Source organism: Vicia villosa, linkage group LG4, assembly GCF_029867415.1.
Source record: "Vicia villosa cultivar HV-30 ecotype Madison, WI linkage group LG4, Vvil1.0, whole genome shotgun sequence".
Taxonomy (NCBI): domain Eukaryota; kingdom Viridiplantae; phylum Streptophyta; class Magnoliopsida; order Fabales; family Fabaceae; genus Vicia; species Vicia villosa.
In genome coordinates this window covers 143,187,851-143,200,097 of record NC_081183.1, presented here as the reverse complement: position 1 = coordinate 143,200,097, position 12,247 = coordinate 143,187,851, and the positions used below count along the sequence as shown (strand labels likewise).

At 36.2% G+C, this 12,247-nt stretch overlaps 1 protein-coding gene across 24 annotated transcripts; it reads right to left on the bottom strand.

Moving 5' to 3' along the window:
• Nucleotides 1-4,173: 4,173 nt before the first annotated feature.
• Nucleotides 4,174-11,312, bottom strand: LOC131595358 (uncharacterized). Of its 24 annotated transcripts, none has more exons than XR_009281822.1 (8): nucleotides 11,110-11,312; nucleotides 10,861-11,020; nucleotides 10,621-10,675; nucleotides 10,445-10,546; nucleotides 9,696-9,760; nucleotides 9,235-9,351; nucleotides 8,730-9,145; nucleotides 7,440-8,114 (listed from the first exon to the last, which is right to left on the bottom strand). XR_009281822.1 is itself a non-coding variant. In XM_058867699.1 (6 exons), exons 1-6 carry the CDS (start codon nucleotides 11,128-11,130, stop codon nucleotides 7,902-7,904), a joined length of 510 nt encoding a protein of 169 aa, XP_058723682.1. In that variant the 5' UTR covers nucleotides 11,131-11,312; the 3' UTR covers nucleotides 7,440-7,901. The 24 variants fall into 24 exon arrangements, 2 of the variants coding, with proteins under 2 accessions (XP_058723682.1, XP_058723680.1); XR_009281823.1 differs by having other exon boundaries at nucleotides 9,235-9,313; XR_009281819.1 differs by having other exon boundaries at nucleotides 8,730-9,381.
• Between the last annotated feature and the right edge of the window lie 935 nt (nucleotides 11,313-12,247).

Sequence of the window (12,247 nt, the reverse complement as noted above, 5' to 3'; positions counted from 1 at the left end):
GTGCAACACAGTTGTTCGCGACGGGCGGAACAGATGACCAGCAACGGTAGGCTTGATCTTCGATGATGGTTGAGAAAAATGGGGTTGTACCTGCAAGGCACTCCGATGCCAAAGTAAGTAAGAGAACAACAAGGTACAACAAAAAGTATGAGACTTTGGGTGGAGTTTGAATTACCTCGCCCTATGGGGATAGAGGGCTATTAATGAGTGTTCTCATGGGGCGGAATGAATCTCCTATCTTTTTGGGCTTGGGCGTGATTTTCGGCCCACAATATAGGGGGCCTTTGACTAGGTCTTCACCAGTCGTTCCCGGGTGCATTAGCCGTAGCCGAGGACGGAACTCAGCGTGCTCGGTTAAACCCTGATCGTTCCCGGGAGAGGGGGAGGTCGCTTTTCAGCAGGTAGCGTGTGTTGGGCCAATGCTTATTGGGCCAAAGAGTGGATAAGGCCAATTGGACTAGTCCAGAATAGGAGCCCCCCAAGTCGTTGCTTCCGGTCGTGGAAGTGATGACTTAAGGTTGCTGGGAACGGGCATAGGAGGCCAACCGGGGAGAAGTTCCACTATCTGCTGGGCTAGCCTGATCGTCAGACGGGGAGCGGAATAGTCTGTTTGGAGCTGGAGAGATAGCGTGTGCATGTCAGCTTTGATTTTGTGTTGCATTTAATGTGTCATGATGGTTAGTCTATCCCTATGGTTTAAGGTTCAATGATGATTTTTCCCTTTCCCGAGTTGAGCGTGCGGGGCACTTGAGGGTTTAAGTATCTATAAATACCTGAAGCTTTCCCTCATTTGAACTTTTACACGCTTCTCTCAGCTTCCTTGTGCCCTCGTCTGTTCGCCGCTTCCCCGTCAGCTCCGCCGTGGTTTCTTCAACTTCTCCCATTCCAGTTTCCTTGCAATCATTATCATACCCCAATTTTTAACCACTGAGTAGGATCATCATCATTTTCATCATCATCATGCATACATCATTTGCTAACCAAAATACCAAAAATATTATTGCTTGTTGCTTGGTTTCCAAGGCAGGAGACTGGTCAAAAGGAGACTGAGCAAATTAGTGTTTTGAAACCCACAAAGGAGTCCAAGCATTCTCATATGCTCAAATGATTATCCCCATCAAAATAAAATTCCAAGAATGACTCAAATCAAAATCAACAACTTTCAAATTCATCTGGTGCACAAATTAGGTTTTGACCTAATTCATCTGGAGAGTTGACTTTTTTATCAAGACATGGCTCCACGGCTCAAATTATGATTAAATGATCTTCAATTCAACATTATAATCCATTCATATCATTCATTTGAAGAGGAGAGCTTGATTCACGTGGAATCCACAAAATTGCAAATCATTTGGAAAAAGTCAACTGTGTGGGTCAACCTTTGACTTTTGAGAAAATTGGTCAACCATGAACTTTTGAGGATAAAAATTATTAACATATGGTTAATGAAGTCATTTGACCAAAGAAAATCAAGAAAACTCATCAAGAATAAAAAAGTCAACAAAAGTCAAAATTAGGGTTTTTAAGTGATTTTAACCTCATTTTGGGAACATCAAATTTCACCTACAAACTCAAAAATCTCCCAACATGAAAGTTGTAGATCTTGATCAAACAAACAACTTTGTCACTTATCAAGTTTCATCAAAAAAGAATAATTTGAGAGATATGGAATTAAGAAGTTTATGTTAAAAAAAAACAGAGATTTTTTTTTTCTTCCAAATTTGTGGCCATTTTCCACCATGATCCAAAAGGAGTTTGAGAAAACTTTTAACAAGTGGATTGAAGTATGTAGCAAGGGCTTTCCAAAGAGACCATTAGCATGGAATTTCATCACTTGAGCTATGAGATATGATTTTGCAAAGAAAGCACCATGACACTTGAATTCAAGTATGAACATGAAGAAGTTATGAACCAAAACCATTTCAAATGCAAAGATTCTTTTCTTGCATCCCATTTAACTTGTTCTAAACACTAAACTCAGATGATTTCACTTGCTTTTGAGCTATAATCCAAGTGTTTCAAGCATTATCCAATTGATCATACCATTTATGTCCAAAAGTGGTGACTTCCATTCTTGTAAAGCCACTTTAATCACAAAGTCTACTCTCCTTAGGCTTCCAACTTGTTCTTGCTGCATACACTCAACCTAAAACTCAGAATAAACATGTTTAAAGCAACCAAAAACTCCAAGCATGCTTGTACCTTCTCTTGGAACCATGGATTTCTCATTTCTTCATGAATAAGCAAAGTGGTACAACAATCACATGTGAACTTCTTTTGATCTGATTCCTTCACCCACAAACCCTAATTTATGCCTATAAATAGAGAGCAAGACTCATGGCATCAAACACAGAACAATTCGCAATCTCACCCTCTCACTTGAAATTCCAAATTTTAGTCATTTTGCATAAGCTAAGCAATTTTGAGTTCCAAACATTTGTTGTGTCAAACCACCTTCCAAGTAGCTTCCATACATCGTATAGAAGCTGTCCATCACCTCGTTACACCTCAAAAACCAATCAAACCAAAAATCACCATTAAACTCCATTTTTTCACTTCAGTAAGGTTGCGTAAACTGACTCCCAAGAGATTTGCCAATCATTTGTTTTGATATCATGTTTGTGCTCTTTCTTTCATTTTGAATATATAAACCATTGTGTTTTGATCAGTGATTCATCTATTGAAATGATTTTGTTTTCAAAATTTGCTTGAGCATTGCATTAAAATTACCATTTTTGAAATGAACATTTTATTTGCGAGGAAGCACTCATTTTCAAGGAAATTTAAAACAGTCGAGAAACTTGATTAGTGATCATATCAGGGGCACGTTACTTCAAGGTCCTTTTGTTCAAAGATTGTTTAACTCAAGATTTGTTGATCAGAAGATCCCTTCAAGAATCATACTAGGGCAAGCTTTCCCTCAATCATTTCAAGAACTGAAGCCATGATCAGCTTATCCCCATCAACAGTCAAATTGAAGCCATGATCAGTTAGCCTACAACAATCAATCAATCAGGGGAAATCTTCTTCAATAATCCCCAAGCATAGTTTATTGGTTCTTCTCACAAGATTATCAGTTTGATACAATTACTAGTGTGACAGAGATATGTTCAAGCATCTTCCATAGCAGAGTTGGCAAAGTTCTCCGTGTTAAGGAATAAGTGTTCCAATCTTCAAAAGAGTCTATCTCAGGTGTCACAAACAATTGCATTACATCGATCATTTATCATGCATGGAAAAATTCAATTCATGCATAGAAATAAATTTCATGCTCATTTATATTCTTCCAAGGTCATGTTGCTATCAACATCTTACCTTGAGATATAAGACCAACTTATTTGGCACCTACCAAAACAGATGTCTGTCTGTATTTTCATTATTTATCCAGTGCTATTCCTGGATGTTCAATTTGTCTCTTGCATCCTATGCTATTCGTGGATGTCTTATCTCTTTTATCCAGTGCCATTCCTGAATGTCATTTCTCACTTCATTCAATGACATTCTTGGATGTTGTGATCCTCACTCTATTCAATGCTATTCTTGGATATCGTGATTCCTTTTATCCAGTTTCATTCATGGATTTCATTTATCACTTAATTCAATTCCATTCTTGGGTGTTGTGATCCTCACTTTATTCAATGTTATTCTTGGATATCGTGATCCAGTGCCATTCCTAGATTTCATTTATCACTTGATTCAATGTCATTCTTGGGTGTTGTGATCTTCACTTTATTCAATGATATTCTTGGATCGTGATTCCTTTTCTCCAGTGTCATTCCTGGATTTCATTTCTCACTTCATTCAATGTCATTCTTGGGTGTTGTAATCCTCACTTTATTCAATAAATATGGCTGAAAAATAGAGACCAAACAAAATGTGAGAATTGTCTCAATGCATTACTGTGCCGTATCAAAACGATTAATGATATGAAAAAATGATCATATATAAAAAAGAGAACCAAAGTTCTCATCCACACTTACAAAGGGAAATAAGGATGAAACTCCAGAAGAAAAATTACATGTCACGCCAATTGAAACTTAAGACGGAAACAACAAGTAATCATAAAAGTTACAATTAAGTTAAAAGTCTAATAAACAAAATCAAATAAGTGATGAAAATAATGGTTTTCGTAGTGTATTTGATAAAAGTTATATTTTAAAAATATAAATAGTATAAATTTTTATTATTGTTAATTCTACGAGTAATGCTATTCATACACCCAATTGTTACACCAATACTTACACCCAACAGTATTTTACAGTAGTCACTAAATTTGGTTAATGCAGTGTAAAAACTTGGTTAATACAATAATGAAGTTGGTTAATGCAACTTCCAGGTATTAAAAATAATTTTTAGCAGTCACCAAACTTGGTTAATGCAGTATAAAAACTTGGTTAATTCAGTAATAAAGTTGGTTAATGCAACATCCAGGTATTAAAAATATTTTTTAGTAGTGTAAAAACTTGGTTAACGCAGTGTAAAAACTTGGTTAATGCGGTAATGAAATTGGTTAATGTACGTCCAAGTATTAAAAATAAACGTCCGTACATGAATAGTATCCGTCCGTACATGAACAATGTCGTCCGTCCATGAACAGTGTCGTCCGTACATACGGTGTAGGTGTAAGATTTGGTGTAAGAATATCATTTCTGTAATTCTACCCATAAAAATAGGCTACCGATTAAAGTAATCAATAGTTGATTACATAAAAAAAGGTTTTACCCTAAACTAAACCCTAATTTCAAATGAGAATTAAACGCAGAATTCTACATTATGAAAATAAGAGAAATTGTGTCAAAGTTTCACAAGAATCGTTTTCTCAAACTGATTCGTATTTACTTGATGAGTGTTGGGAACTTATCTTCAAATTTCTCAACTGCGATGACGAGTATTTGAGGTGTCTCTCACTGGTCTCAAAACAATTCCTCTCCATCACCAGCGGTTTTCGATTCTCTCTCACGGTCTATCAACGTACTCTACCTTTCCTCCCTCGTCTCGTTCAAAGGTTTACCAACCTCACTTCCGTTAACTTCTCGCGGGTCTCTTGCGACCTCGACAAACTTCTCCCTCAAATCTTTCATTTTCCATTGAAAATTATGTCGCTCAATATCGCCAATCGGCCCAGCTTTCCCGAATATGGCTTGAGAGCTGTTGATGAACACGCATGTGTTGCGGCCGTGGGAAGCCGGACAGGGACTGTTTGAAGGTGGAACCTCACAGCCCTTATCGCTAACAGTAGCAGCATTCTACCCTGCATATGGCAGGAGTTTGCGGAAACGGTTCAGGATTTGGCGTTGGACAAAAACGCGTCGGACACTTTTGAATGGTTGAAAGAAATCGATGGGGAGTTCTAGGTAAGGTCTTGTTTCGAGCTTTTTAGCGAGAATTTAATTGTTTCTCCTCTTACCACGGATGTGGTGAACGCTATTAATCACTTATGGAAGGTTATGATTCTGTCTAAAGTGCAAATCTTTGGATGGAGGATTCTTCTCAATAGCATTCCGACTAAGGACCAATTGTGTAAGAGGGGAATTTTGTCGAAAAGTAAAGACTTAACTTGTGTGTTTTGTTTGACGGAGGAGGAAAGTCTAGCGCATCTCATGGGGCTTTGTTAGTTAGTGGCAAGAATTTGGAGGAACCTTGTTGTCTTTCTGATATTTGGTGGAACTTGATCAGCCTGTTTCAGATAATTCGCATTCCAATCTGTATCTCCCAGAACGTTTATGTTGAGCTCTCAAAATGTTTACTCCAATATTATTGGATGTAGTGCAATTTTCCTTATTGCTAGCCATTAACCCTTAGAATGTGGTAAGATATTCACAAATTGATTATCCTTAACTGGTTACCTACCTATTCAAATGATGTTGACAAAGATCAACTTTTTTTGGTTATAGAAGTTTCATAAGTGCAATGACTGTAAAGACTTGAGCAATATATCTAACTAGACCAACACTATTTACTCAATTCAAATAGGAAATAAAAAAAGCCATAAGCATGTATGTACCCATCAACATTGACTGGTAGCATACACAGCAAAAAGAAGCTTATAATAACATAATCATATATCCTCTATTCTAGTATATCATGAACAAACAGATGAGCATATACACAATTTTTTTCGAAGTTATTCCACATAAGTAAATTTGAAAATAAAAAACACTTTACATTTGAGAGTTCAAACTTTTAACATAATTGTTTCATAATATTAACAAAGAAGGCATTCATGACTCAAGAGTTACCTCTCTCCGTTGAAAGGATAACGTGGTGGAACAATTATTTTTCTTAATGATGACCTTGATAATATCATTGAGAGAACAACATTAGGATGCACTTTATAGAAACCTTTCAAACTAATCTCTCTTAGCCGAGTGCAATTTTCTACCACATGTTTCACTCCCGTATTTGAGACATAAATACAATTTTGAAGTAACAGTTGCAAAAGCCCACGACAACTCTTTGAGATAACATGAAGTTCTGCATCATTAACTTCTGTATGTGACAAGTTCAACATCTCCAATTTAGGAGCCTCAAAGCTCATTCCAAGTAGGTTCACTTTTGAACAGCCGACTAAGTTCAAATGCATAATTTTACAACATCTCTTTAAAACTTGACAAATACCTTGAGATATCTTATTACAGTAACTTAAATCAAGGAGTTGCAAATTAGGGAAAATAGAAGCCAAGACTATGACGCTTTCATCACTTAACCGTGTATTGCTAGCCAAACATAGAGACTTTAATTGAGGGTTTACAACCATTAAAGAATTAAAATTATCCACAATCTCTTCTAGCATATATGGATAAGGGTATTCCATTTTGATATTGGTAAGTGAAGGACAGTTTCTAAGAATGGCAAACAAATTTGAACAATTGTCTGTTTTATTGATAAAGTGTAAAGACGTGAATTTCGGTCTCTCACAGAGAACAGAAATGATACCAGCGATAGTTATTTTAAAATAGTCCAATATGATGGCCTCTTGGAAATGCTTACAGTTGTAGAATAAGTGGAAAAACAATTAGTCGTTCATGTAAGAATGAGCAGAGAGATTAACCTTGCGGAGTTTGGAAAGTTTCAACGAAAGAGTCTTTATTTCATCAATGAAGTTATTCTCATAACAGAATAGTGCAATTCTCTCGAGTTGAAGTTCTTCGAGCAAAGGAAAACAATTTGTAATATATATGGTATTCAATTATGATATCATATTAATATGATAAAATTCTTGATTATAAAAAAATATTCGTCAAAAACATGTATATACCTATTTAGGAATAATTGTATAAAATATTCGCAAAAATTATAAATATACATATTTAGGAATAACCACTACAGAAAAAAAGGTCTCCTGCCACGCCCAGAAAACCGAGGCTATATGCAAAATATAACGAAAGTGTTTCAAAACCAATTAACGAGAAATATGGAAATAACAAGTTAACAAGCAGTCAAGCACTGAACCAGATAAATATCATGAAGAGAAATCAAGCAAAGAGCAATCAATTTTACCTTCTCAAGGTCATCATCTAACAACAATAGAGCACCTGATTCCAAGAGGTTTATATGGATATTCTGGAGGAAACTTGATTTTCCCATAGTAAAAACCACCTAAAAATCCGCAGATAAGATTATTAAAACAGCCAACCTGTCTAATATGCATCGGACGCTCTCCCATTGCTGAACAGATGGCTGCAAGTTCAGCCTCACAATCCGCAATTGCCAGTCTCTTTCAAATAGTCGGACAAATATGTTCAAATCGGCCATTCCAAACAAGCCTTAAAACTAAAAGCAGAATGTCAGTCATCTATACAACATACAATAAAATATAACCACATCAGTCTAAGAAACCAGCAACATCACCTCCTAAAACCCATAACAGAAAACTAGTGAGAAGGACTTGAAGTTGAACATCACTTCGGTTGTGCTGCAAATGGGATCCCACTACAAATGCATTTTCTTGAAGCTTTTCCTTCTCTATTACTTTTAAAACAGCCAATCCTGCAGCTGTACAAACAGGGTTTCCACCAAAGGTGTTAAAGTAATTTCTTGGAGTCAAAGCCTTTGCAATCTCAGGAGTAGTTACAACAGCACCGAGAGCAATGCCATTTCCAATACCCTGCTCACTACAGGAACTCATTTATTTAGATATGGATGCATATCTTTAGATATTAATCTCATTTTAAACCTTTGATGTGATACTGGACTATAAAGGAACTCATTTCTTTATTGGTGCCAAAGAATTGTAATTTATAAAATACATATACATGTCAAAACTGTATTTCCACCTCATTCACATCTTTTTGATAACACTATTAATGGTTAAAAGATACACGTAGTATTGTAGCAAAATTTAGGGAATGGTTGGACCACATTAAAGTAATACAATATCTCATCTAAACTAATTGTAATGTGAAGTCTAGATTAAACATATGAATATCTTTCTAATACACTTTAATTCATCCCAACCTTCCACCTAATTTGTAATCAAATGTTTCTGTTAAGGTACCTACCAACAAATAAATAAATAAATACACTCTAAGAAGTTCTTGAAAAGTCTCATTCATAGGACATTAACAACATTAAAAGAATGAGAAAGGGATATATCCATAGAGCAGTTAATGACATCACCTATAAATTGTGGAAGGAAAAAAAACCTTCCCCAAGTTGCAGCAAAGAACTTACATAAATGATAAAATAAGATATTTCCTTAAAAGACACAAGGGAACAAATTAACTCACTTCAAGCAATGCCCAGAAGTTTCCTTTGAGTTCTTCTCTTAAAACTCACGTATTGAACTTGGATTTCTTCCAATTGTGTAGAAAAGGTGACCCGGTGCATGGATCAAAGCCAACAATCAATCTTGAAAGATCAAAGGGTCTAACACCAGCACTTTATGTGTAAATTAGTCAATCTCTTTCATAAAGTATTATACTGCAAAAGGGTGATTAATAATTAAATATCACTAAGAAAAAATAAAAAACTTGTTATCGAATGTCGCTTTTAATGGCTTTGCAGCAAACTGCACAGGGTGAGTTAATTAATTTTCAAAAGTCATATAAGTTAATATTAAATATTAACATGTGCTGTTTTTTCAACCTTTAACACTTCATTTCCTACATCAGCTTCAAGGTCTCCAATCAAGGTCCAAATTTAACTGCAATTCACTTGTTAGATCTAACTGAAAACACTTAATATTCAAAGCCTACAAATTATGTTTTTAATACAACAAACATATCGTCTCACTTGTATACTCTTTGACAAGGATAGTGTGTTGAATTTGATACAAGTTTCTGCAGAGGGAGCTTGTTCTGCTGGAAAAGTTCTGTGTACATGAGTATTTGTATAATAGTTGAAGATGTTCTGTTAACACACACCATTCAAATTCAACCTCTAAAGATTGAGAAGATGAGAACAGTTATCAGAGTTTGTAAAATGCAATTTTAATTTTGCTATTAATATAACTAACAATTCCAACTCTTGTTTTCTTGACATCTTGACAGGCTAAATCTAACCACACTCTTAGTTATTTCTCTTTTTCTTTTCAATTTTCAGACATAACATCTAATATATACAACATTCAATTGTTGAAACCAACATACAAACCATGAATTCGAAAGTAATATTCAATCACCGGTACATACATATAGAGTCACACAAATTTCATTCACACTCATATACATACAGAGTCGCGGCTAAACACTTACCAGAAAAAGAAGAAACGAAGATGACAGAAACACAACAACACAACGGCAGCAACACATGCGGGTCCCTACAATACATTAACACACACATCAATACAACCGTAACAAAACAACAACACTTGTAGCAATCGGCGGTGCACAACAATGCAAGCGGCTGTGCACAATAATAGGACCGGACCTCCGGTGCACAGAAACAAGACCTGTCCGGCGACGTGCGGTTCTTCGTTTCGATATGATTAGGTTTACTGCAGAGAAAGTTTAGGGAGAAACAGAGAAGATTAGGGTTTAATGGAGGAGACTCGTAGATGAAGAGAGGAAGAAACGGTGGAAGAGAGAAAAGGGTTTAACGAAGAGAGGAAATGGAGGAACCCAACCCAAGTCAAGCCAACCTATAGCCAAATTCCTATATTCGTATTTCTGACCATTTTCAAATGTCCGGCATTAATTCTTCCAAGATGTTTCAGCAAGTGGCTGTAATGTTACACTACTACTTTTTACCTCCAAATACAACAATAGTAACCAAAACAGGAAGTCAGTAAAAACATCAAGCTGAACAATAGTCCTCTGTCCTCCTGATGGCCAGTTATAGAATGATTTCAAACATTATACATATTAGCAAAAGATGCAGATTTGAGTGTCATAGTTTTCTTATGAAGGCGGACTAAAATTACAAACAAGAACCAGAGAGTAAGCATGCAATCAACTACACGAGGAAAAGTTTGTTAGATTGCACTGAAGAAAGTCTCCTATACCTGGGACAAACAACTTTGACAAGTTAAGCTGCTACAAAGAATCCCGTCAAAGGGTCCAAAATAGAGGCGGTGCCATCTCTCTGGCTCACTCTGCCAATCCCTCTGTATTGGAGTAAGAATTCTATTATTAGAAGCAAAAATGTATGCTAAAGAACTTATCTTTGGAGCATAACAACCTCCAGACTCTTCTCTGAAAGAGCACAGTAGATGAACAAATACCTCAGCAGCATCCTACAAAAACAAGCAAACTAAGCACCGAGCAGAAAATGTTTTTTAGAACCTATAGCTATTCCCAAACATTCCAATGCAGCTTTTTGACAAAAATTTCCAAAAAACCCTAAAATCTATCCATGTTCGTTCATAGTCTTTGCAGACCCAAAGAATGAATCCTAAAACGAAAAGAAAGAAGAGCTCACCTGAAAAGCTTTCCACCGCCGCTCACCACCGTCACTTCCGCCGATTGAAGGTTTTTGTTGCTCGATTCGTTCTTCACATCGCAGAATCCTTGATTTTTTGGAGATTCTCTAAGAGATTTCCACTCGACCCCTTTCAGATCCGGCTCCTTCCACCCATTTCCTGCAATAATCGCACTCGGGTTAGAAAGAAGAAGGGAGAGAGGATTTCGAAAATGTAAACGAATTGGAGATTAGACCTAGGTGCGGTACCGCCGCCATCGTCTTCTTCATCGCCGCTGTGGAGATTCATCATCTCTGCATTGGTTTTTGTGTTTAGAGCTGCCGCGACTGCCGTCGGAGGCATGGCGGCGCGATGGCTGAAGGTTTTCTTTGTTTGAAATTGAAGGTGAAGGTAAGAGATGAGGGAAGCGATATGATATGAGAGTAAAAGAAGAGAGAAACTGAAACAGTGTTAGGAATTGGTTTTTCAATTTTATTTTCTTTTTTTTTAATAAAAAATAATTAGAAAAGAAAATAATTAAAAAGAGGGAAAGTGAAAAATAAAAGAGGGAAAGTTTGGCGGGGTATAAAATTGTGGGCTTCGACCACAGTTTGAAGTGAAACTTATAAGCCGCGGTTATTAACTGTGGTAGAAATATAAATATCATTTTGTAAACGTGGAAAATTAAGAAAAGGCCGCCGTTTCACAATCTGGGTTCAATATTTCAAAACATATTTCCACGGTTTGAAAACCTCGGCCAAAGCTTATATTTAGCCGCAATTTTGAGTTGTGGAAGAATTTAGCGTGGCCGTAGGCCATATTTCTTGTAGTGAACTGAATGATTATTGTGTCAATATATATCATTTACTTTTTTTAGATTAAATCAATATAAATATAAAAAAATTTAACACATTTAAAATTAAATATTGTGAATAATTAAAAATTATCAAATTAATCTATAACACTAATTAAAATAAACTTTAGATTATGCCGAAATTCCATAGTAGTCCTTTTTTTAACTTTGACTGGTACATAATCCCTTTAAATGTTACCTAATTTTAATTCGTTTCACACTTGACCATAATCCTTAAGGCTTTGTTTGGATTGATGGAATCGGATGGAGCGGAGCGGAATGGAATGGAATAAAATGATATTCCGTTGTTTGGATAATTTAAAAACGGATGGAGCGGAGCGGAAAGGAGTGGTATGGATTCCATTCCATTCCATCACTTACCTCCATATTCCTTCCCCTCCGATTTGGGCGGAATGAATAATTTGTCTTATTCCGTTCTAAAATTTCCAAACAATGGAATGGTACATTCGTTCCGCTCCGTTCCACTCCGCTCCATCCCACTCCGCTCCATTTCATTCCGCTCCGTTCATTTCGTGATATCCAAACATACCCTA